At 67.3% G+C, this 23,140-nt stretch overlaps 1 protein-coding gene across 1 annotated transcript in view; it reads left to right on the forward strand.

Annotated features, from left to right (window-relative positions):
* The first annotated feature begins 11,317 nt into the window (after positions 1-11,317).
* PLXNA1 (plexin A1) overlaps positions 11,318-23,140 on the forward strand; it is a 43,716-nt gene continuing 31,893 nt past the window's right edge. The window contains exons 1-3 of the mRNA XM_032648587.1: positions 11,318-11,507; positions 15,777-17,037; positions 18,785-18,967. Coding sequence (XP_032504478.1) covers positions 15,850-17,037; positions 18,785-18,967 — 1,371 coding nt within the window. The 5' untranslated portion in view covers positions 11,318-11,507; positions 15,777-15,849. The remainder of the gene's footprint in view (positions 11,508-15,776; positions 17,038-18,784; positions 18,968-23,140) is intronic.

Below are 23,140 nucleotides of genomic sequence, written 5' to 3' on the forward strand. Positions count from 1 at the left end.
TGACAGGCGGAGCTTGAGTCCAGCGCCGGGTGGAGGGCTCCCGGGCAGCCAGGGGCTGGGAGAGAGGGAGCACGGATGGGGGCCGGGGGCGGGGCACAGACTGTGCACAGAGAGTACAGCTGGGGCGCAGGGCCGGGGGTGGGTGCCAGGCCGGGAGGAGGTGCTCCTGAGGGACCAGCGCAGTCCAGTCCCTCTGAGGGGTGTCGCCTTGGCCTTGGGGGGAGGTGGGCTCAAGTGGAGAGCCTTGCAGACACCTGGGGTCATGAGTGACCCTCAGGGGGTCCGGCGGTGGGTCCGGGGACAGAGCAGGCCGAGCCTCAGGCGCTGGAACTGGCAGGACTGGACTTCACTGGGCAAGGGGAGGACCTGGGCAGTTTCTGGATGTTTGGCTTGGGCGCTGGTGATTCTGCCGACTGAGCACGGGATGCGGGTCGAGAAGGGCAGGTGACGGCTGGGCTGGGGTGTGCACTCTGCTTGGTCAGCACCCACCTGCCAGTCCTTGACCCTCGGCAGGACCCCCGCTGAGGCGCCCTGACCGCACGGCTGCACCTGCCAGCCCAGCGCTGTGTGGGCGGCAGGAGGGGGACGCTCGGCTGGTGAGCCTGATTTCCTGCCGCAGTTCTCTGGAGCTGAGAGCCAGCGGTCCTGATGCCGGCTTTGCAGCCCCGGCGCATCCCTCAGTTCTCACGTGTGGAGCTGGAGGTCCGCGGGGCTTGTCGGTGTCCAGGGGGCTGGGCAAGCTGCCCCACAGCCGAGTCAGCCCAGCTGCACGTTGGCCAAGGAGATGCCCACCCAGAGGTCCTGGTCAGCTTCCCCAGCACACCGGGGAACAGTCAGAAATACACAGCAGCCCGGTAGGTGGCAGGGCGCCCAGCGAGGGGCCCTCTGCGAGGTCACCGGCTCATTGACCCTAAGTGACATCAGAGCCACCCTGCAGCTGGAAGCTGCGGAGGCCCTTCTGAGACTCCGTCAGAAGCCCGTGGCGTCCAGGGCCGCGTCCAGCTTCCTAGTCTCAGACCCTGTTCTCCCGCCCAGGAGGCAGCCTCGGAGCACCTGCGTGTGCACCAGTTTGTCTGCACCTGGCCACCTGTGCCTGTGTGTGAGCAGACGTGTGCACTTGTGCCTGTGTCTCTCACAGGCAGCCAGCCGTGCTGTCCACTTGCTTGTGCCCCTGGCTCCCTCCTGGACCTCAGCTCGTTCCCCGGACTCCCCTGGTGCCGGAGCCAAGCTTCTGTGGCCTCCCCTACTGCGGCCGTAGGGCTGTGTGTCCGAGCGTCACTTTGGTGGGGGGTTGCGTGTGCCCAGGGTGTGGGCTCTGTGTGTACGTGTGTGGGCCTTTGTGCACGACATGCCTGCGTGTGGGCCCGTGGCTCCAGCCCCTGCACGTGGCCGTACGTGGCAGGAAGTGGGGCCTGAGAGAGAGTGGCACAGGTGAGGCTGTGTCCAGTGGGTGTGGACCTCGAGGCAGGCATTCTGGGCCCAGGCCCTGGCTGTGGGACTGTTGGGGAGTTATACCCATCCTACCCTGGGGCTGGGGATTAAATGTCATGACGTTGGCTGTGACATCCAGGGTCCAACCAGGAGCCAGAAAGCACTGATTCTTTAAACAGAGGAGTTGAGTCCAGGGTGTTGGCCCCAGAAGAGGTAGAGGAACTAAAACCTCGGATGGGATGCTGTGATAACCCAGAACTTAGCAGTAGCATGAAGCTCCCGTCACCCAGGGCCGGAGGGACAAAGGGAGGGCACAGGTCACCCAGTGGAAGCTGGCTCAGGGAGCTGGAACCACAAGGGATGTGGCCGCGGCCCACGGCCCCCCCTCCTCCCGCCCTGCAGCCTTCACAGGCGCTTCTCCCGGGACTGTGTGACAAGTGGCCCATGGTCAGTGCTTAGCAAGTGTGAGAGCAGAGGGCCCGCCACCCAGAACCCTGCCGGCGTCCAGCCTTTGACCTGAGTCCGCTCCCTCGGGGAAGTCGCTGTGCTCAGGAACCACCTGGCCAGAGTCACACTGGAGGGCCAGAGCTGCATCCAGCGACTGCCTGGGGGAGCGGCACGAAGGCCGGGCTGCCGCGCCGCGTCCCAGAGCAGCCCAGCTGTGCCTCTGCCCTCTGCTCCCTCCCCTGATGGGCAGGTGCCGACCCCAAGGTCAGTCCCTCATGGAAGTCCTGCAGGCAGGCTCCTCTCTGCCTGGGAGGCCCAAGGAGCTGACCCTGCCGTCCTCACCACATCCGGGTGCTGGGAAGCAACGTTGACACCTGGTCGGTGCCCCAGGCCTTGGTGCAGCAGGAGAGCCGACCTCGGAAGTCAGTTGGCGAGGCCCTCGGGAGAGGCCTGGGCAGTGGCCGGAGGGGGCTTCTCTGGGGAGCTGGGCCCCGCTGGGTGTATCATAGTGTCAGTGACATCGGCAACACGCTGGAAATAACCAGGTGCCTGGCAGCAGAGGACGTGTTAAATAAAACATGCTCCGCCCGCCAGCTCTGTGGCCACTGACGATGGTGATTCAGCCTGGAGCGTGAGTCCGTTTCCAAATTCAGTCGTGGAAGCTGCGTGAGCCCGCTGTCTGGAGGAACAAACACCACCTGTACACACGTGGAAATAAGGAGCCAGGCCAGGGCGTGCCCACCAAGACGTTCCCGTGCTTTTCTCGGGGGGTTAGGATTACGGTGTGTTTTGTTAGGGCTTACGTAATTCACTATATTTTCTGCGGTTCCACACGGACCAGAACGCCGTTCTAACACCACCGCCCCCCGCCCCGCCCCGCCGGCCCGAAGCCTCCGAAGGCAGGTGGAGGGTGCAGCCTCGCGCCTGGGCGTGGGTCCAGGGTGCCGGCCCTCGCTTCCCGCCGGCTGTCGGGCCCAGGGGCGACCCCTCAGCAGAGCCTGGATCTCCCTGAGCAAAGAGCTTCCCGCCCGCTAAGCGGGCAGTGGGGGTGTGAAGCCTGCCGGAGGGACGTGGGGAGACCAGGCAGGGTCCAGGGTACGTCGGGGTTGGGGGGGCCGGGGAACCGAGGCGGCAGGAGGGGTCTTGAAGCTACTCAGACGAGCGTTGGCGGCGAACGTCCACTCTGGCAGTCACGGCCCTGGCACGGGAGGTGCAGTGCTGAGCCCCCGGGGGCCCGGAGGTCGCTGGGGAGACGGACCGGATGAAATCCAGGCTAGAGGGTGTCACGCAGTGGAGAAGACGTGCGGCCGGGGGGCCAGGAGCGAGGGCTGCCCGCACACACCCACGCCACTGTCTGTCTGCCTGCACCCAGACCAGGAGCTCCGCGCGGCCCGGGCCCGGGCCCGGGACCCAGCCCTGCCAAGTCCGGGTCGCGCTTAAGGAAGACACTTCGGCTTCGTACCTGACAACCTGCCTCATTAAATTTAATGGACTGGTTGTTCCCGTTAAATAAACATCAACTAATTAGGAAAAACGTATTTGCTGAGGTTTGGCTATGGAACGGATAAACCAATTACATGGTTATTCAGCCTCAAAACACACGCGGCCATGAGGAGGGTGCAGACCACAGCAGGGAGGGCTGGTGGAGCCCTGGGACTCGGAGGCTCCCCACCGCAATCCACCTCCTCCCCAGGGCTTGGTGGGCCCCCAGAACGTCACCCTGGAATGACACTCCAGGCTCCTGGAGCACAGGAGTCCGGGCAGGGTGGACCCGGACGGGCGCCGACTCCTGCCCTGCACGAGCCAGGACCCTGCAGCACGAGGGACAAACCCCTACTTGACTTGACAAGCGAGAAGAGTGCTGGCTTGTGTGACAGAAGAGCCCAGAGGACGTTTCGGGCATAGCTGGATCAAGGAGCCTAGACAGAGGCGTCAGGATCCGGCCGGTCTCCTTCCACCTCAGCCCTGCTCTCCGCCCTCATCCTCGGGCTCCAGGAAGGGCCCAGGGACTCTTGCCTTACGAAGAGTTTCTCTTTCCCTCTAGGTCCGGCTTGGGGGTTATGGGCAGACAACAAACCGCCCTCTAGCTGACACAGGAATGTCAGAAACCTCTGGGGAGCCCAGGAAGCATGAAAAAGTGCCCCACAGCCTTGATGCATCAGGGAATTGCAGAGAAATACCCATGCGATGGCTGGAGTTGGAGGCCAGACAGCGCAGCTGTGGATGCTTCTGCTGGGTCGACACCCCGAGATGAGTGCGTATGTCGCCTTGAGGGCGGTGTAGGCTTGTTGGCACGGCGGCAGCCTCGGCGTTGGAACCACCCAGGTGTCCAGGGCCAGCGATGGGTGCCCTGAGGTCCGTGCTTCCACGGGAGCTCCCGGAACCGCCTGGACGCGCCTTAGGCATCCGGTCAGCACGAGAAGCCGGGCGGAGAGGACTTCCCGCCTGACCCTGGCAGCTCGCAGCCACGTCTCTGTGGCCAGGGCCTGGGTGCAGCCCAGCAGGTCCCCCGCTCAGCGTCCCACAAGGCTGCCATCAGGCTGTGGCCAGGTGGGCTCCCCTCCCGCAGCAGGGCCAGCGGCGGAGCCTCCTGGAGACCTACGGGAGTCCAGCAGTATCCTCCACCTCTGCTGTCCTATCAGAGTCACACAGCAGAGTGACTCACGGGGCACCTGGCGTGTCTGCCTCGGAACTGGGTGCTTCCGCTTGTGTGACCTCCGAGAGGGAGAGGGAGGGGTCCTGAGGCAGCTCTTGTGGGATGGCCTCCAAACCCTGTTAGTGAGAAAAGAAGACGTGCAGAGGTGGTTCGGAGCAGGCGTACAGGTGCATCTTTCAGCAGACAGAGAGGCGAGAATCTCCTTGTGCGTGTTGCTGCCAGGACGCAGGAAACTGGGGACAATTTTCACTCCCAGGAGGTGACCTGGGGGCCCAGCAGGGGGACATACCTTTTCACTAGGGGTCCTTTTGTGCACCACTTGGATTTTTCTTTTTACCATGAGCATAATAATTGAAAGGCCTGTTTTAATTGTTAAAAAACCCCAAAAGGCCAGACCTCTTGGAAGGTAAAGGATTCTGGAGCAGCTGTCCCACCAGAGGGGCCGCCCCCTCCTGACCCTAACGTTACAGTGAGCAAGGGGGAGGGGGGTTCAGTCACACGACTCCAGTAGATCCAGTGAGCTGCCAGGGTTGTCTTGGCCAACAGGTAGGGAGACCACACCTGAGAACTGCAGAGGCAGGCAGAGCTGCGAGAGATGCCCGGTGACACGTCTGGGCCTGTGCCATGCCTGAAGCTCAGACCTCCGTGGACCTTTCAGAGAAGCAAGTCAGTGACTGTGTGGCTGGATGAAGCAAAGCTAGGTTTTGATCAAGGCTTGTCCTGTCCTTTGTCTATGTCTGGTGTCCACTCTGGCTGTTAAACATTTTGAATGTCACCTCTGGTGTTTGTCCCAAAACAGCCCTGCCGGCCCTGGAGGGGGTTTCCAGTGAGCCAGCTTATTTGTTCAGGGCCCAGCCCCTGACCGGCCCCTCTCTGCTGCCCCCTGCTCCTTGCAAGGCCTGTGCCCAGGATGGGGAAGCAGCACGGCTGACTGTTGCCCTCCCCACCAAGGACACAGAAGATACGGGCTGGCTCTGTCACACTCCCTGCCAGGGACCCTGTGACGGCTCTCTGTGGAGGAGACCCCGGCCCAGAAACAGATGGTGATGTCCACGCTGAGGTCCAGAGCCCACGAGCCCAGGGCTGCTGCTGACCGGGCGGTGGGCTGGTGCTTCAGGAAGGCTTCCCTGGAGAGGAGGAGCTGCCCCGGGGCCACGGGCCAGGTCAGCAGGGTGACCTCGTGGGCACAGAGGAACAGCATCACATGCAGAGCTCGTGGTAGATTAGGGAAATCACAGAGATTCCATCTGTGACAAAGCGGGGCGGGTGCAGGAAGGGGGTGCCCAGCAGGCTCAGCATGTCCCCTGGGCATGGGTTCCTGTGCCTAGGTTCCTCGCTGTGAAAAGGGACGGTAACAGCCCCTCCCTGGCCGGCGGGTTGGGCTGGGGATGGAAGAGCTGTCGGGAGAGCTCCCTGCCCCGTGTTTCTGTGGTTCTCACAGCGACCCTGGGGGTGATGCCATCTGCCCCGTGACCCAGAAAACGCACCGAGGGGTGGGCACGTGATGGGAGCGGAGCCCGTGTTTCTGCCCCCGAAGCCTGTGCTCTTCTGAATGGGGCCCTAGTGGCACAGGGACGTCCTCCAGGGGAGGGTTTTGCTAGAAGGGGTGACACCGAGGGGACCGTGGGTGGTTTCAAAGCCTCCCCAGAAATTCCAACTTACCTCTCCATTGCTGTGCTCACCCTGAGGTCGACTGTGCCCACGGGGCAGGCAGCCACCGAGGGGTACGTGGGACGGGGCAGGAGGCGGGTCTGTGCCCGAATGCTGGGGAGGCTCTGTCCAGCCGACTGGAGGGCCGGGCCTGCCCCGCTGCATCCCCACGTCCCCGCAGAGACCCTCAGAGGCAGTACACGGTGCTGTTTGAAGCTACTGGATTCAGGGCGATCTGTCGTGCGGCGGAATGAATACGCAGACCGGTACCTTGTGTCCCCACCCTGAGATGAGGCCCTGGCTTCCCGGGATCTCCCCGCCCCACCCCACGATGGAAATACCAGGGCGCTGGTGCTGTCGTGACTGAGTGGGTGGGGCCAGCCTACAGGGAGCCGGTAGTGTCCCTGAGGAGGTGACATGAGCTCTGAGCCTGGAGACCAGGAGACGAGGGCGGCTGGAGGGGGGGGGGGGGGGGGGGTGCGGCAGGGCAGCCCCAGGACACCTGCGGGGCCTCTGCCGGTGGGACATCTGCCGTCTAACCTGCTTGTCCACGGGGCCAGCTCTGCTTCCGGAGGCGGTGGCGGCAGCAGAGCTGGGCCTGGGTCAGAGCAGCAGCAGGGTACCCTCTTACCTTCTGATTGTGAAATCGTCATCATCTACAGTGACAGTAGCTTCACGGGAAGCTGGGGAGGTAGTGCGGAGGCCATACCCTCTCCTGGCCTCCAGGATTCACGTCTCAGGAGGCTGTCGTACAATGTGGAAACCAGGACGCCAACGTCCACACCAGGTGTGTGTGAGCTCTGGGTCCCTCATCACAAGTGGACTCCTGGAACCGTCACCGCGAAGGAGATACAGAACCAGCCTTCCCCGCCCCCCAAGCCACGAATCTGTTGAGCACCACCAGTCTGTCGTTTCAGAGATGTTCCAAAAGGGTGGGTTGTGAAGCGTTGGGGTCGACTCTGCCCTCTCATCTGTGTTGTTTGCTGCCTCCCGCGGCTGGAGCGCGTGCAGGGTGGCACGTAGGTCAGCGCGTGTCTGATGCTCAGCGGTAGCTGTGGGCTGTAGGCTCCGCTCTGCAGGAGAGGGGCCCAGTCCCGCGCACAGCCTTTCCCTATTCCCGTCTGCACGTCTGCGCCCACGTCGCAGCTGTCCCAGGTGCGCCGTCTTCTGCGCTGAGACCTCCGATGGCGGGAGTGGCGGCGGCTTCAGCGCAGCCCCGGTTCTCCGACCCTCTCCCCCGTTGCTTTCTGGGGGGAGGGCTCCTGCCAGCCATTCCCTCTGTGTCACCTGCGTGTTGGCATCTGTCGGTCCTGCGCCCCCAGGCAGGCTCCATGGTGCTTGCTCTGACGGTGACTCTGGATGGGGTCCCGCACATTTGGGGGCCGTGTGCTGAGCTCCTCAGCTGCATCTCCATCTGGGGTTCGTAGCTGGCCTCCTCTGACCCTGCGTGGGTGGGCAGACTGGGGGCTGCCCGTTACTTTTTGTGGGAGTCCAGCTTCCCGCTTCAGCCCACGGTGTTTCGCAGAGTGAGAAGGCCTGGGCTGCTTCCCCGTCCCCAGGTTCTCACTCTTGGGGCTGCGGGTTGCAAGGGCCACTGTGTCCCAGAGAGGGTGGAGGGGTGGCTTTTCCAGAGGCCACGGCCCTGCTGAGGGCATCCATCCTTGGGAACATCTGTGACCTGACTGGGAGCCCCAAGGCGACAAGCACCCACTCTGGACCTCCTGGGCGTGGCGTGCGCTGCACCAACTACAGACCCCTGGCCGGGCTCTTCCCGCTGGTGCATCTTGTTCCCTCCGCCCTGCCTGATAGCACGTCGACGCTGCTCTCCGCGGGGCAGGTGCCCTCCAGCCAGCCCCTCCGTCCAGCCTGTCTCACTGTTTACATCCCTCACCTGATTGGCCCCTGAAGTCATCTCAGTTTGCAGCCCCAGGACAAGGTGATGCTGAGGCCTCCAGGGCTCCGTGTAGTGGTGGGTAGGAGCTTTGCTACTGTCTTCTATACAGTGTAGTGCTGACAGTGACCTGGCTCTGTCCCCAAGGTCGGGACTCTCAGCCCAGGCTGGTCACCGCTGGTACTGAGTGGGGCAGAAAGCCCAAAGAGGGCTCACGGGTGGGGAGAGAGCTGTAGTCAGGGAGGCTTCCTGGAGGAGTGGGGGAGGGAACTTGGGCCTTGAGAGATGAAAGGTTGCAATGGGGGCACTCCTGGTCAAGGGCACAGCATGGGCACAGCATGGGCACAGGCCTGAGGCGTGAAGGCATCTTTGGAGCAAGAACGCTGGGCACGTGGGGGAGAAGGTAGGCAGGCAGTGGTCCGCTGGCACCACGGGGTCCTGGGTGCCCTGCCCGTCCTGCTTTGGGCCTACTTGTTTTAACACCTGCACCTGGACTTTCTCTGGGGGACCACCCCCGGCACTGGAGAGCTCCCTGTGCCAGCCAGCCCACCGTCAGGTTCTAGCCCCAGCCAAGGTGACTGGTTCAGGGGGGCCCTGTGATCCAGCCCACTTCATGAGGGTCCATTCTGGGAATATTCTGGACCTATTGGAAAGAAGCACCTGGAGCTACAAAGGCCACTGGGCACAGAGACTGGGGGGGGGGCCTACAGAGCCCACAGATGGGGAGGCAGCACCATGACCACGCTTCCCTGCTGCTCACCTGGCGGCCCTGGGAGCTCGGGCCCAGGTGAGGCTTGTCTCCTGGACCACAGCACCCGCTGGGGAGGGCGGGGTGGGTGGTGATGCGCCTCCGGGCTGAGCCCCATCCTGCTCTAAGGGACCGCTCTGTGCACATCCCTCCATCGGCCTCACTGCGACGCCGGCCCCCGACAGACCCCCGCTCCCGTCTCCACCCAGCGGCCAGCGTGGGCTTCCCAGAATGCGGCAGTGACTGCGGCCGCCCCGTGTGCACAGCAGCTGCCAGGGGTGGGAGAGGGTAGGCCACGGGGACCCAGGGCGCTGCACACTCAGGGCCAGCCCCGGGTGTGCATTCACACATGTGCACGTGTCCGTGTGTGCACACGCCATGGGTGCAGGGTGGCGGGCTCCGTGTGTGAAGCAAGCCCCTGGAGGGTCTGCCCAGGGAGGGTCCCACCCTGCGTCCTCCCTCCTCTCAGACCCTCCTCCAGCCGCATCCCTCTCCATCCGTCTGCGTGGAAAGCTTCATGGGGAGGGGCGGGCGGGAGCTGGCGCATCTTCGGGGCAGGAGGTGACAGGTGGGGGTGAAGGCCAGGCAGGAGTCAGGGCCACCCTGGCTTTGGGCCCGGTGGCTGGGAATCAGTGGCCACCCCCAAGGGGCTGAGGTGTCCGGCCCTCTCTGCTACCCCGAGCCTCTTCCTCCTGCCACATCAGCGGTGGGGTTCTGCCTCGGGAAGGGGAGAGGCCCCCCAAGTCTACTTCTGCACAAAGCTCTGAGTCACAGAAACGCAGAAACGGCCCTGGCATGGCTCCAGAGGCAGGAACACTAGAGGTTCGGAAAGGCCCTCCTCCCCCGCCCTCCCCCCGCCCCCCCCACGTGTTTCTGGTTCTAGGAATTGTTCTCCCTGCCTCGCCACACACTGCCTGCCCTCCTGAAGGGTGACAGAAGCAAAACCCACACAGGAAACCCAAGGAGGAAGAGCCCAGCGCCCGCTGACTCATTTCCCTCCTTGTGAGGTGGGATGGGGGGGGCGCCTGAGCTGCAGTCCACACCCCCCATGAGCCCCCGCTGTGGTTCCCCCTCCATCTGCACCCGGCCGGCCTCCTCAGGGGCAGGGACCCACTGTGCAAGGCTTTTAGGAGCAACAATTTGCCATCTTTGCTCCAACAAACTGCGGTGCTGGGGTCTCAGCCCTGTGTCCCTGTTGGACTGTGGGCTTTCCTTGTCGATTCTTGGGAATTTCTCATAAATTCTGGATACGCAGCTTTTGTCAAGTGTACTTGTGTTGCAGACGTGTTTTCCTGAGTCCTGGCTTATCTTGATATTTCCTTTCCTAACTTTTAATGAGCAAAAATAACCAATATTAAGGTAGTCAAATTGACCCGTATTCTCCTTTATATATTTTTGATCTGGGGTTGAAGAACTCCTTCCCCTGGCCCAGGGTCACGAACACAGTCTGCTCCACTGTCTGGAGTGCCTTTGCGGGGCCCACCTGGATTCATAGTGCTGCGTGGTGCTGAGCCTTGCCTCATCAGGTCTCCTCTGGGGAGCGGACCACAGGTGAGGAGCAGGGGTGGAGGAAGCCGTGTAACCTGGGACGTCTTCAGAGACACTCCTGGGGCTGGAGCTGGCGGGTGCGGGGCCCGGCGGAGGCTCTGAGAACCGGTGGGACTGCTGTGCTTAACCAGCCACGCTGGGATCCCCGCACCTTCGGGGGACGCCGCAGAGCAGAGCGAACGGGCCGCCTGCCCGTCGGCCACTCGGCCGCGTCCCCACGTCCCCCGACGAGCGCGACGTCCCGACAAGCCAGCCACGCCGGACCCACAGGAAATGGAGAACGACCAGCTCAGAAACCGGGACGCGGCTGCGTGAGGCGGGGAGGGGCGGGGTCTCACCCGGGCCTGCGGGGGTCCCTCTCCTAAGGGGTGACCTCCCAGCTCGTGGCCACCCCCGCGGCCCTCGCTGCGCCCCAGCTCGTCCTCCCGCACGGGCCCCCGGCCCTTTGGTTGTTTCTATGGCTCCGGCCGCCCCGCCTGCCCTCGGCCAGGTGCCCCTGTGGCCTCACCTTCGGGCGGCTCTGGGGCGCGCGAACCGCTGCGGGAGCGCGGCCACGGGGATCGCGTCTGCCCAGCCGCCCAGGCGAGCTCGGACCCGCGCCCCCCGGACCCACTCTCCGCCCCGCGTCGCCCCGCCGCCCGGCCCCGTGCCCAGCCCGCCGGCCTCGTCCTGGACCGCGCGCCCCACGCCCCGCCGCTCCCTGAGGACCCCGAGCCGTAACCGCCGTCCTCGGCCGCATCTGGACCAGGTTCCGGCAGCTCCTGGCAGCGGCGTTGCCCTTTGAAGCGAGCGGTGGGCTAGGGCGGTCGGCGGGGATCGAGCGCCCCCTGGAGGCCGCCTAGAGCCCCGCCCCGAGCAGGCCCCGCCCCTGAGCAGGCCCCGCCCCGGCCCGGCCCGCCCGGGCGGCGCATGCGCGCTACGCTCCGCGGGCGGTGAGAGCGAGGCCGGTCCGCATCCGCGCGGCTGGCGCCCCATTCATGCTGGGCAGCGGCGGCGGCCACGCAGTGGATCCCGGGCGCGGCGGCCTCGGCCTGGGTGGCCTGCGAGGCTTCGGCGGCCCCGCGGCGGGGCGGGGCGGACGGCGGTGCGGGCGGCGGGCGGCGATGGCCGGCGGCGGGCGCGCCCCGGGGCAGCCCGTGAGTAGGGGTGCAACTTTCCCCGCAGCGGGGCGGGCGGGGGTCCGGCGGGGGTCCCACGGTGGTCTGGGCGCGAGGCGGCCTCGAGCCGGGGTCCGGGCGCGGGGCGGCCTCCGCGAGGTTTCGGGCGGGCGGGGGTCGCGCGGGGGGCGGCGGCGCGCGTGTCCGCGCCCCCGCGTGTCCGCGCCCCGCGTGTCCCTGCGTCTCTGGCCCGGTTCACGCGTGTCCGGGCGCGGCCGCGGCGCCGAGCCCGTGCGTTCCCGCCGGGCCGGGATGGGACCCTGCCCGCCGCGCTCGCGGGGCCGCGCCGCCTCCTCCGGGCCGGGAAGGGAGAAAGTTCGCGGCGGCGCCGCCGGGAGGGCTCTGCGGCCGGACCGGGCCGGCGGAGTGCGCTGGATCTCCGGCGCCGGCAGGCCCGCGCGGCCGGAGTGGGCGCCGGTCCGCCCAGGCCCGCAGGCCCGCGCCGGCTGGGAGGGGCGGTGCGCCAGCCGCGCGCCCGGCCTCCTCACCGCCCCGTGCGGGGCCTCTCCAGGGTCAGCCGCTTCCCGCGGCCGCTCCGAGGGCTGCTGCGCAGCCCCGGGCCTGGTGGGCGGCGGGGCTGGCGGCGACGGGGCGCGATCGAGCGGCCTCGGGGTGGGGATTGCGGCTCCGGGTACCCCCGCCCGTTCCGAGACCCTAGGGGATCCCGGGAAGGGGGCGAGAGGGCCAGAGGGGCTCCGGTGGCTGCCTAGAGCCGGGAGCTGCCCCTGGCTCATCTGTGGGGTGCTGGGGCCACGCCCCTTGAAAGAAAGAGGGGTGTGTGTTGAGGGACGTGGACCGAGCTTCTGCCCGTGAGCCTGGACTCCGGTAGCGCGGCCCTCCGCGCTGCTCCACCTCCTTCCGAGCTGAGGCTGGTTCTCTGGGTCTGCGCGGGGGTGGGCTCAGCCTTTGCTCCTCCGGCCCTCTGGAGGCCCTGGGCCCTCTGGAGCTCACCCCAGGCAGGTCCCCTGGCGCCCCGCTGGTTTGGGGTCTGCAGGAGAGACCAGGTGCTGCGCCAGGCAGCCCAGAGCATGCCCGGTCCTGTGCCAGAGGCGGACTTGGAAGCCAGTGATTCCCTTCAGGGCCCGGCAGCAAGTGGGCCTGGGAGGGGGCCCTGGAGTCCCCAGAAGGGCATTTCAGGCAGGGGAGACAGCTCTGCTGAGGCCTGGCCCGCCCCGGTGTGGCTGAGGTGTGTGCTTGGGGGTGGGAGCGGATGAGGGCTCTGGACAAAGCAGACAGCCCTTTGCTGGCTCCTGGCTGTGGCCTGTGTGTTTTAAGCTCCCCCGCACCCCTGAAGATCCCAGTGTCTAGAGTATGGCGTCAGGAGGCGAGGACCCCTCAGGGAAGCCCGAGGGCAGGTGCTTTTTCTGAGAAGCAGGACTCCAGTGGCCCTGGATCCTGGTCCTGTGGATGCTGGTCCCACAGGGCAGGCCTGGAGGGGGAGCGGGCGCCTGGGGACCACCTCCCGGGGCCTCTGTTGGGGGAGGTGGGGTGACGGGGCAGCTCTTGGTCCCAGTTGCTGACGAGGTACCTTTGGGTAGGAGGGCTGTGTCCTCTCGGTCCCCCACACCGCAACCTGTCCGTGCCCCGGAAGAATCCAGATCTGGTGGGGCGGGGGGCGGGGGGGGTGCAAGATTGGGGCCGCCCCTCCGTGAAGAGGCCTCTGAGGGCCTTTGTTTCTCAGGGTGAGGAGTGGTGGTGGCCGCTGGGCCCGGGAGAGAGCAGGGGATGACGCTCGCTCCACGCTCTGCTGGGCAGCTGAGCCTGTCCTATGCAGGAGTGGAGGTCACTGTGCCGGCCCGTCTGGCCTTTCCCTGCCTGCGCACCTCCAGTCGGCACACCCGGCACCAGGCCGCTTCTGCTTCCCGGTCTGCTTCTCACTGGCCAGGCCCAGCCTGCTTCCTGTGCCGGTTGCTGCGGTCACTCTCACCACCCTCTGCGTGGTCCAGCAGGTCCCGCCCCCGGCCTTGGCTCTGGCTCCTCTGTGCCCAGGATGCCCCTCCCCCGCCAGCTCTGGGGCCTGGTCCTTCTGGGGCAGGTGGAAGGGGCTCCCCAGACCCCAGCGCTGCTGCTGCTTCACCCCCCCTCCCCACCCCAGCCCAGAGCGTGCATCTGTTGCCGCTCCCCTCCCCCAGCCCAGCATGGAGTGAATGCATTTTCTCCTGGGCAGACCGGAGGCCTGTGGGAGTCCAGGTCCCTGCAGGAGTGCCGAGAACTAGCTGGGTGACCTTGGGTGTATCCGAGCTGCGGTCCGTCCCTCTTGGGTAGGGGCAGTCACCCCAAGTCTTCAGTGGCCCCTGGGAGGTGGTGGCCGGGAGGACTCAGCCCCAGGCCTGGTGCCCCTTTCCTGGCTGCAGCCCCTGCCTCTGGCTGGTCCTTTCGGGCAGCTCTGTTGGGGGAGGGGCAGCAGGCCCCCGGCCGGCCGGCCGGAGTCTGGATGGTGTTCCTTCAGCTGGGTCCCTCCCGCTTGATATAAAAAGTAGGGTCGGGAAATGCGTTAAGACGCGTATAATTATCCCGGAGGAGGGGAGAGCCCAGCCCTTGGTAATTGCAGGCCTTCTTTGAACTGATAAACGGAGAGTGATTCATGCTTTCTCTGCCCTGGGCTCCTGAGCTGGGGGCAGGGGCCGCCTGCGAGGTTCCGGGCGGCCATAGTTCCTGGGGTGTCTGGGCGGAGAGCTGCAGGAAGGCAGCTGACAGCCTGCTGGGGGGCCCCTGCGGGCAGCACGGCCCTGTCCCCTTACTGCGGGAGCCTGGCCAAAGGCCCGCATTTCCTAAGCCTCAGCATGCCCCCTCCCCACCACCTGAGCAGAGGTGTAGGTTTTCAGTGGAGCCGGTGAGTGGGGAGGAAGGACACAGGGACGGAGCCAGTCATTCGCTCTTTCATTCACAAGTGCTGGGTCCTGGGCCGGCGGCCTCTGGGGTTCAGTGGGAAACCACAGAGCCAGGCCCTGCTCTCGTGGAGCTGCCACTCTGGTGGGGATAGCATCGGGGAACAATACGTAACAAAGCCGTTAGCAAGCGCCGTGCCACAGGTTAAACTGGGTGACTGAGAGGGAGCGGCTGCTGCCTTCGGCCAGCAGGTCGAGGGCTGTGGGCAGGGAGGGAAGAGCACCCCAGGAGGGGGGCAGGAGGCCAGAGGAGCCCTGTGCTGCAGGGGCAGACGTGGGGGCCCAGAGACCCACAGGCTCTGGGGCCACTTCCCAGCCTGGACTTGGCAGAAGGCACCTATCCTTTGGGCCTCGGCTTCCCCGCCTGTAAAACGAGAGGCGTCGTCTGGGGGCAAAGAGCGTGTGCTGCGCGCACCAGCGCCTGCCTGCAGTGGGGACCCGGCGTTGCTGTGGTCGGCTTCCGTCCAGGAGCGGGGTGAGGCCCCCCAGAGCCAGGGCGGGATCCCTGCTGGCCCTGAGAGGGCACCCCCCCTCCTCCGGGAGAGGAGCTGTCGTCATTACCGCTGCACGGATCGGGAGACCGAGCCTGGCAGACAGGAGTGGCCCCCACCGGGGCCACGTGGCTGCAGAGCAACAGGGTCTAGGTTTAACCTGCTGCCCGACTGCCAACTTCCGGGCTGCGGGGAGCTGAGACTTTCCGAGAGGAAGTAGGGCCAGGGCAGGATTCGGGGGCCTCACGCACGGGGCGGGGGCACCGGTGGGCTGGGGGTGGGGATGATGGGTGGGAGGTGCAGGGCTGGGGGCTGGGCCAGGGTCAGCAGGGAGCGGCCCTGGGGTCAGTGTGACTGGCCCGCCCGAGCGTCCTTGTCTAGCTGAGAGTAGGACTGCCCAGGGCCTTGGGCAGAGAGGTGGTCACCCACCTTGGGAGCTTGGAGCTGGGGGTCTTGTTCCCTAAGGCATGGGGAGGCTGGAGTCAGGGGGTGATGGCCCCCAGGTTTGGGTGTCGGTGGGGCTCCCGATCTAGACCCTGAACCCTTGTCACCCGTCTTCTTGTTCTGGGTTCACTTTTCTCCTCCACCCGGCCGCGGTGGCCCAGGCAGCGATGGAGCGTGTGTGGCCCGTGCTGCCCACAGGTCCTAGGCTTGGTGTAGCCGCTTGCAGGGTTCCGGGCGGGGAGGTGTGCTTCCTGCACCTCGGGCTTTTCCTGGAGGGGTAGGTCACGCCCCAGAAGTGGGATTTCCCAGGGGAGGACGGGCGCGTGGAGCTCGGTGACGGCACGTGTGTGTGTGTGTGTGTGGGGGGGGGGGGGCACGTGAGGGCTGCTAGCGCTTACACACTTTGTCCCCCGTTCTCCCCGCAGGGCTGAGGCTCCCGGCCCCGTGATACACATCCCTGCAGGACCTGAGCGCCGCAGCCCGAGGCCGCAGCCCGTCATGCTGCTGCCACATCTGAGCCCACGGGCGCTGCCGCCGCCACTGCTTTTGCTGCCGCTGCTGCTGCTGCTGCTGGGGGCCGCGCCCCGGGCGGGCGGGGGTCCACAGCCCCCTTTCCGCAACTTCACGGCCGGTGAATGGGCCCTCACCCACCTGGTGGTCCACGAGCAGACGGGCGAGGTGTACGTGGGCGCCGTGAACCGCATCTACAAGCTGTCGGGGAACCTGACGCTGCTGCGGGCGCACGTGACGGGCCCCGTGGAAGACAACGAGAAGTGCTACCCTCCGCCCAGCGTGCAGTCCTGCCCGCACGGCTTGGGCAGCACCGACAACGTCAATAAGCTGCTGCTGCTGGACCAGGCCGCCAACCGCCTGCTGGCCTGTGGCAGCGCCTCGCAGGGCATCTGCCAATTCCTGCGGCTGGACGACCTCTTCAAGCTGGGCGAGCCGCACCACCGCAAGGAGCACTACCTGTCGGGCGTGCGCGAGGCGGGCAGCATGGCGGGCGTGCTGATCGCCGGGCCTCCCGGCCAGGCGCAGGCCAAGCTCTTCGTGGGCACGCCCATCGACGGCAAGTCCGAGTACTTCCCCACACTGTCCAGCCGCCGGCTCATGGCCAACGAGGAGGATGCCGAGATGTTCGGTTTCGTGTATCAGGACGAGTTCGTGTCCTCGCAGCTGAAGATCCCCTCGGACACGCTGTCCAAGTTCCCGGCCTTCGACATCTACTACGTGTACAGCTTCCGCAGCGAGCACTTCGTCTACTACCTCACCCTGCAGCTGGACACGCAGCTGAGCTCGCCCGACGCCGCCGGCGAGCACTTCTTCACGTCCAAGATTGTGCGGCTGTGCGCGGACGACCCCAAGTTCTACTCCTACGTCGAGTTCCCCATCGGCTGCGAGCAGGCGGGCGTGGAGTACCGCCTGGTGCAGGACGCCTACCTGAGCCGGCCTGGCCGCGCCCTGGCCCGCCAGCTGGGCCTGACCGAGGACGAGGATGTGCTGTTCACCGTGTTTGCCCAGGGCCAGAAGAACCGCGTGAAGCCGCCCCGGGAGTCGGTGCTGTGCCTGTTCACCCTCAGGGCCATCAAGGAGAAGATCAAGGAGCGCATCCAGTCCTGCTATCGCGGCGAGGGCAAGCTCTCACTGCCCTGGCTGCTCAACAAAGAGCTGGGCTGCATCAACTCGGTGAGCGTCCCGCGGTCCCGGAACGAGGCGCGACCGCTCGTCGCGTGGCGCCCACCCTGCGCTGGGGGCCGCGGTTGGCCCGTCTCCCAGGGTCAGGGCTGCACCTGGGCTGCGGCTGTCCTGCCCGTTAGAAGACGGGGTGGCGTGACCGCGTGCACGAGTCCACGAGCCCCCGCGGCCGTTGGACGGAGCCCCTCTGACCACGCGCCTGGTGCTGTCGTGGGAGCTTTTGCGGGCCCCATCTTGTCTCCGTTTCAGAGACAGGGTTGCCTGGGGCGGGGTGACTTGCCCAGGGTACACGGCCAGTAAGGGGCGAGCTGGGGCCACACCGGGGTCAGGTGGACACCAGACACCGTCCTCCCTCTGGGTCCTGTTGATAGGCTCTTCTGACTCTTGCCCTGGGCGCCTGGCCATGCACCTGACCTGGGAGCGGCCCGAATGCCCGGGGGCTGGGCGCTCGGGAGCCGGCAGTCCCATCTCTAGGCCCTGACGGGGTCCTCTAGGGGCCAGCTGCTTTTTGAGGGGTGTCTCTTGCACACCCCCAGGCAGTAGGACCCATCGTTTCTCTGAGTAAGGTCCCAGGCTCAGAGGGGGTAAGGGACTTGTCCCGGGTCACTGGGTAGAGGACCTCCAGTGCCAGGCCTTAGACCCTCTGATGCCGCTGCCTGGGACGTGCTGGTGGCCTAGGGAAAGCCCGGCCCCTCCCTGGCCTCAGTTTTCCCGTTTCCGTCCTGGTTTGTCTTCAGAGCAGTGTGGGTTGGCCCTTCTTTCTCACATCTGTTGCTGTGTGTGGCGGGGCCCCATCGTAGCAGGGCTGCCCTCCAGACCTCGGCCTCGGGTGCACAAGGCTGGTGCATCACCCATCCTCCCCTCGGCCTCTCGAGGAAGGTGTTTGATCTCCATTGTATAGGTGGAGAGACCGAGGCTCGGAGGGCCAGCGCTTGCCGAGATCGCCGTGTGCTCTGCGCGCCCTGTGCCATGGCTGGTCCCCCCTGCCTGGACATGGTCCCCACTGCCCCCCGCATCTCTCCCGGACCCTCTTCTCCTCGCCCAGCCCTGACCCCGCCTCCTGTGCTCCTTCTGCATTGGTGACCTCGCGCACTGCAAACCTCAGACCCCCAGCCTGCTGCAGGGGAACCGCGCAGACTCCCTCCCCCAGGCCCCGGCGTCCGCCCTGCCCTCCCAGGCCCTTCTCCGGAACCTCACGCTATCGATTGTTTCCTCTCTGACCGTAGCCCTCTCTGACCGTAGCCGTCTCCTCTCAGCCAGCCCCTCCCTTTGCCTTTTAGGTGCAACGCTGTGTCCTGTCTTGAATAAGCCGTCCTAGTGCCCCACCCGTCCCCGGCCACCGCCTGTGCGGCCTCACTGCGCAGCAGGCCGGGCCCCTCCCTGCCCACACCCAAGGCTGCCTCTTGCCTGCTCCCCGCTCAGCGCTGGATGCAGGGCCTGTGCCTGGTGTGTGTGAGAGGTGCCCACCCCCGGCGCCTGCTCCTGGGCCTCGAGCGGCTTCCAGGGCCTCAGTTTCCCCATCTGTCAAGTGGGTCCAGGAATCCCTGACCCCTGCCCCCCCCCCCCCCCCCCCCCCCCCGCCCAGGCCGCTGCCCCACGTGTGGCCTGTGCAAGCCTTGGAGAGCGGCCCCTGAGCCCCCGCCCCAGCCTGGTGAGGGGAGCCGGCCGGTGCTGGCTGCGTCGCCCCGCAGGGCCCAAGGCGCCTGGCCTCACCCCCGACCCTCCCCCGCTCCCGCAGCCCCTCCAGATCGACGACGACTTCTGCGGGCAGGACTTCAACCAGCCGCTGGGCGGCACGGTCACCATCGAGGGGACACCCCTGTTCGTGGACAAGGACGACGGCCTGACCGCTGTGGCCGCCTACGACTACCGGGGCCGCACCGTGGTGTTCGTGGGCACGCGCAGTGGCCGCATCCGCAAGGTCAGCCTGGGCCGGCAGAGCGCGAGCGGCCTCGCTCTGTGTGCCGGTGGACAGGGGGCGGGACCTCCAGGGGCTCATGGGTCCGTCCCTTCGCGCTCCCTGTGGGCTGCTTCCGCGTCCGGCCCGAGGCCCTGGCTGGGACACCGGAGCTGCTGGCCTCGCTCCCCACGGGTGTGGGCGGCGGGGGCGGGGGCGGGGCAGGCCTGTGGGGCCCCCTCCCCTCCCGGATCCGGTGTCTGCTGAGCCAACACTCTGCCCTGGAGGGAGGCCCCATCCTGCAGGGAGACGGCAAGGCCAAGGGCAGGGCAAGGGGGCGCCCCGCCCCCGCTGGAGCGCCAGTGTTGGGGTGCTCTGGAGTGGGGGTCGGCTCCTGGGCTCCTCCGTGGGCCCCTGGCTTCCAGGTCTCTGTCCCCGCCGGCAGGTGCTGGGCTGAGCGGAGCTGGTGCTGAGCTGGGCAGGGGCGGGCTTCCTGGGGCAGCAGCCCCCCACGGCTCAGCTGCGACCTGGTGGGTGGTTAGGGACCAGGCCAGGGGAGGGCCGCCCTGCTGTGGAGGAAGTTCCTGGGGCACAGCGGGGTGGGGGTGCCTGGGAGCCCCAAGGATCAGCGCAGGGGCGGGGCCTCGTGCATGAAATAACAGCCCTGCGGAGGCTGCTGCTGACACAGCTCCCCAGCCGGCGTGCGCCCGGGGGTGGGGCCTGGGCCCGGGGCCAGCCAGAGCCTTGCCTGCTCCCAGAGCGTGCGGGGTGGGGTGTCTCCTGTCCCTGCCATGCTGGGTGCTCTGGGAATCACGTCCCACCGCCAGCTGGCTCTATGGCGTCTGGGAAGGGCCCTGCCCCCGGCCTCAGCTTCCCCATCTGTGAAGCAAGCCTGAAGCAAGGGCTTCGGGCAGTGGGGGCCGTGCTGACCGAGGGCCCCCCGGGCCGGGTGCTGCGGAGTTCTGCTCACCGGATTGGGGGCCCCTGGGGTGGTGGCAGCCCAGCTCGGGCCCCTGCCACCCTCCGGGCCAGCCCCTGTGCCCCCCGTTGTCGGATCCTGCCTGCGCCGTGGCTGAAGGGCACTCTCCCTTCCTAGGGGTGGGGCCTCACCCAGCTCACAGCTCGCTGCTGCCGCCCCAGGGCTGGGGGAGCAGAGGAGAGGCACCATGGACCCCCGTGGGTGTGCGCTGGTGGGCTGTACCTGGCGGGGCCTGCCCCACTGCGGCAGGAGCCCCCGTGGGGTTTGGCTGCAGGTGAAACACTTGGAGACCTTCTTGCGGGGCCCTAGAGCCTGTCCCCTAGCCGCAGGCCGGACTCCAGGGGCTGGGAGGGGCCCTCTTGATGGCTGGTGGGCTGGCGGGCAGCTGGCCGGGCACCGTCTTGTCCCACGGTAGCCAGCCACCCTGTGAGGCTGGGGGAAGGCGTGAGTCCAGTGCAGCCTCCCTCTGCTGCCTGCCGGTCTCGCTCCCTGCCCCAGTCCCACCGAGGGGAAACTGAGGCCCCGAGAGTGGACCACGGGGGTGGCCTGGGCCCGCCTGTGAGAAGAGGCTGCTTCGGGAGTGAGGAAGCCACGGCTGCGGTCCCCTCGCCCCTCCGCACCTCCCCCGCACCTGCCTACCAGGGCACCGTCCACCCTGGTGCATCCAGCTGGGCACCACACACCGTGTGAGTGGACGGCGCCCTTTTCGGGTGTGTGGGGTCGGCCACGCCCAGGGGCGGCGCTGGCTTGAGGCTCTGCCCCCTCGCCCGCAGACCGGCCCCCTGCACCCCTCCTCCCTGCGCGCCCCTGCCCCGTGGGCACCAGGTCTCGTGGGTGGCCCAGTCCTCTTCTCTCTGGGCCTCCCTGTCCCGTGCTGGGGCCTGGGGCGCTGTGAGGGCCGGGGGGAGGGGTGTCCCCTCTCTGCCCGTAGGCCTGGGCTCCCTTCCCCTCGGCCCACCAGTTCCTGGACCTCCTGAGGTCCCCAGGCGAGGCCTCTGGCCTTGGCCCGCTTGAAGGACGCTGCTCCCTGCGGGCGCCCACGTCTCGCCGGCCGGGCCTGGCCTTCGGCAGCAGAATTCCCGCCCCTGCCTCGTCCCTCTCGCGTCATCCTGACCCAGCCCGGGGGTGGGTGGGTGCGGCCGTGGTCCGGGGGCCGGAGCCGGGGCAGGGGGCGCTGCATCCGGCATGGTGCCCCCTCCCTGCTGGCCCGCCTGGCTGCCTCCTCCGAGCCTGGGGCGGGCTGGGCCCTCGGCTCTGTCTCCGGGGTTGAAATCCAGGCCCTTCCTGCCCGGGCCTGGCCCCACCACGTGAGCCGCGAGCCCTGGCTCCCTGTCTCGTGTCCTTTGTCTGCCCCGAGCGGGAGCCTGGGCCTGAGGGCTCGCCTGCACCCAGGGACAGGCCCGCTGCGCTGACACACCCCATCCTCCCCACGTCCGGTCTTTCCCGGGCTTTCAAAAGCGACTGGGCAGCCCTAGGGACGTGGCTGGCTCTGGGCCGTGTCCAAACGGTGTTGTGTGAAGTTGCAGCTGATTAATTTAAGTGCTGCCCGCTTGAGCCGCTGAGGGCTGGCTGGGGTGCCCCCTGAGTCCGCTGCCCTTTGCCAGAGGCCCCGCCCGCCACCTGCCCCTCCGACCCCAGCCGAGGCCGTCATCGTCCTGTGCTGACACCCCCAGACCGCCGCCCTGCCTGTCCCCTCCTGCGCCTCCCCTGCCCGGTGGCCTCCGGGTCCTTGGGTGCCCGCGGGGGCGCGGGGGGGGTTGGAGAACAGCCTGTGGGCTCCTGCCAGGGGTGCCTGCCCTGCGACTCCACAGCTGGCGGCATGGGCCCGGTGAGGGCGGTTGTCCTGCCACTGCTGCAGGGCCGGACTGCGCTGGGGACGCAGCTGGCCCTGCCGCTTGGTGGCCGTACCAGGCAGGAACGTGGCCCCGTCCCCCTGAGGAGCCGGTTTTCCGAGAGAACCTGGAAATCTGTGTTTCGTGTGACGTCTCCCGGTTGATAAGTGTCGGCAGCTAATCTACGTTTTGAGAAAGCATCGTGGGCCGTCCTGAGCGGCGGGGGTGCATCACGGGCCCACGGGGCACCGGGCCTCAGCGTGGGCCCCGGGGCCGCGCAGCTGGACTCCCAGGCTGGGCCCACCAGTGGGGTCACACCGCTTGCCGCCTGTGCGGTGATCCCGTAGGGAGGAGAGACCACGGGCTGCGGCCTCAGTGCTCTGTCCCCACCGCGGGCCGGGGCTGGCCTGGTCTCCGGCCCCTCGGGCATCAGTGCTCCGCGTGCCTGCCGAGCGCAGCGCTCTGGGCCCGGGTTGCCGGGAGGGGAACGTCCCCGACCCTCCAGGGATCGTGGTCTTAGAAGCTGCCTCTGAAAGATGGCGGCCCCTCCCTTCATGCACCCCCCACCCCCGCCCCAGGATTCTGAGACTCAGAGGCCCTGGAAGTCGAGTGGCTGTGGGTAGGTCTCCGCACGAGGGCGGTCAGGGCGGCCCGTCCGCAGGGTCCCTGCTGCGCGCCCCCATCCCGGGCCGACGTCCTGCCTGGTGCATCCGTGGAGAACCCTGCTCCCCAAAGCCCAGGCCGGTGGGGGGCGGGGGAGGCCCCGTGGCGCTGGGGACGCTGACCTGTTGAGAGACGTTGGTAGGGCCTGGCTGGGCCGCATCCCCGGCCTGCTGCCTGCACCCCCCTGGGGCTCGTCTCGGGAGTCTGGAGGACGCGTAGATTTCCAGCATCCACTCTGAAGGTTACTCACCCTCAGGAAAGCACCCGGCCCGGGAGGTGTCACAGGAGAGCACGGCGGGCGCCTACTCGGGCGCTGCCCTTCCCGTGGGTGCCCTCCAGGCCTGACCATCGGTCCCTGGGCCTGGCTGTGGCCCGAGTCCCCCGGGACGTCGTCTGTCTTCCTCTGCTCAGCACCCCGTGAGACTCACCTGTGCTGTGCGGTCAGTCCTGTGCCGTGGGGGCGTCCTGTGCTCCAGACACTCTTGACGACGTCCCCTCCTTCTGGGTGGACGTGACGCTGTTTTTGTCCGTGACCCGGCGGTGGGTGGGTCAGCGGTCAGCACGCAGCCCACCTCGTCGACGGTTTTTGGGTCCCTGCGGTGCTTCCTGCCCGAGGAGTCGTCAGTGGGGAGTGGAGGGGCTTCAGCGCCTGCTTGCTGCGTGTCTCAGCTGCTGTGCCCGTGGGGCCCCGTGGGTGCACCCAGGGCGGGGGTCCCCGGACCC

The sequence above is a fragment of the Phocoena sinus genome, chromosome 11 (genome assembly GCF_008692025.1).
Source record: "Phocoena sinus isolate mPhoSin1 chromosome 11, mPhoSin1.pri, whole genome shotgun sequence".
In the NCBI taxonomy this organism is placed as follows: Eukaryota; Metazoa; Chordata; class Mammalia; order Artiodactyla; family Phocoenidae; genus Phocoena; species Phocoena sinus.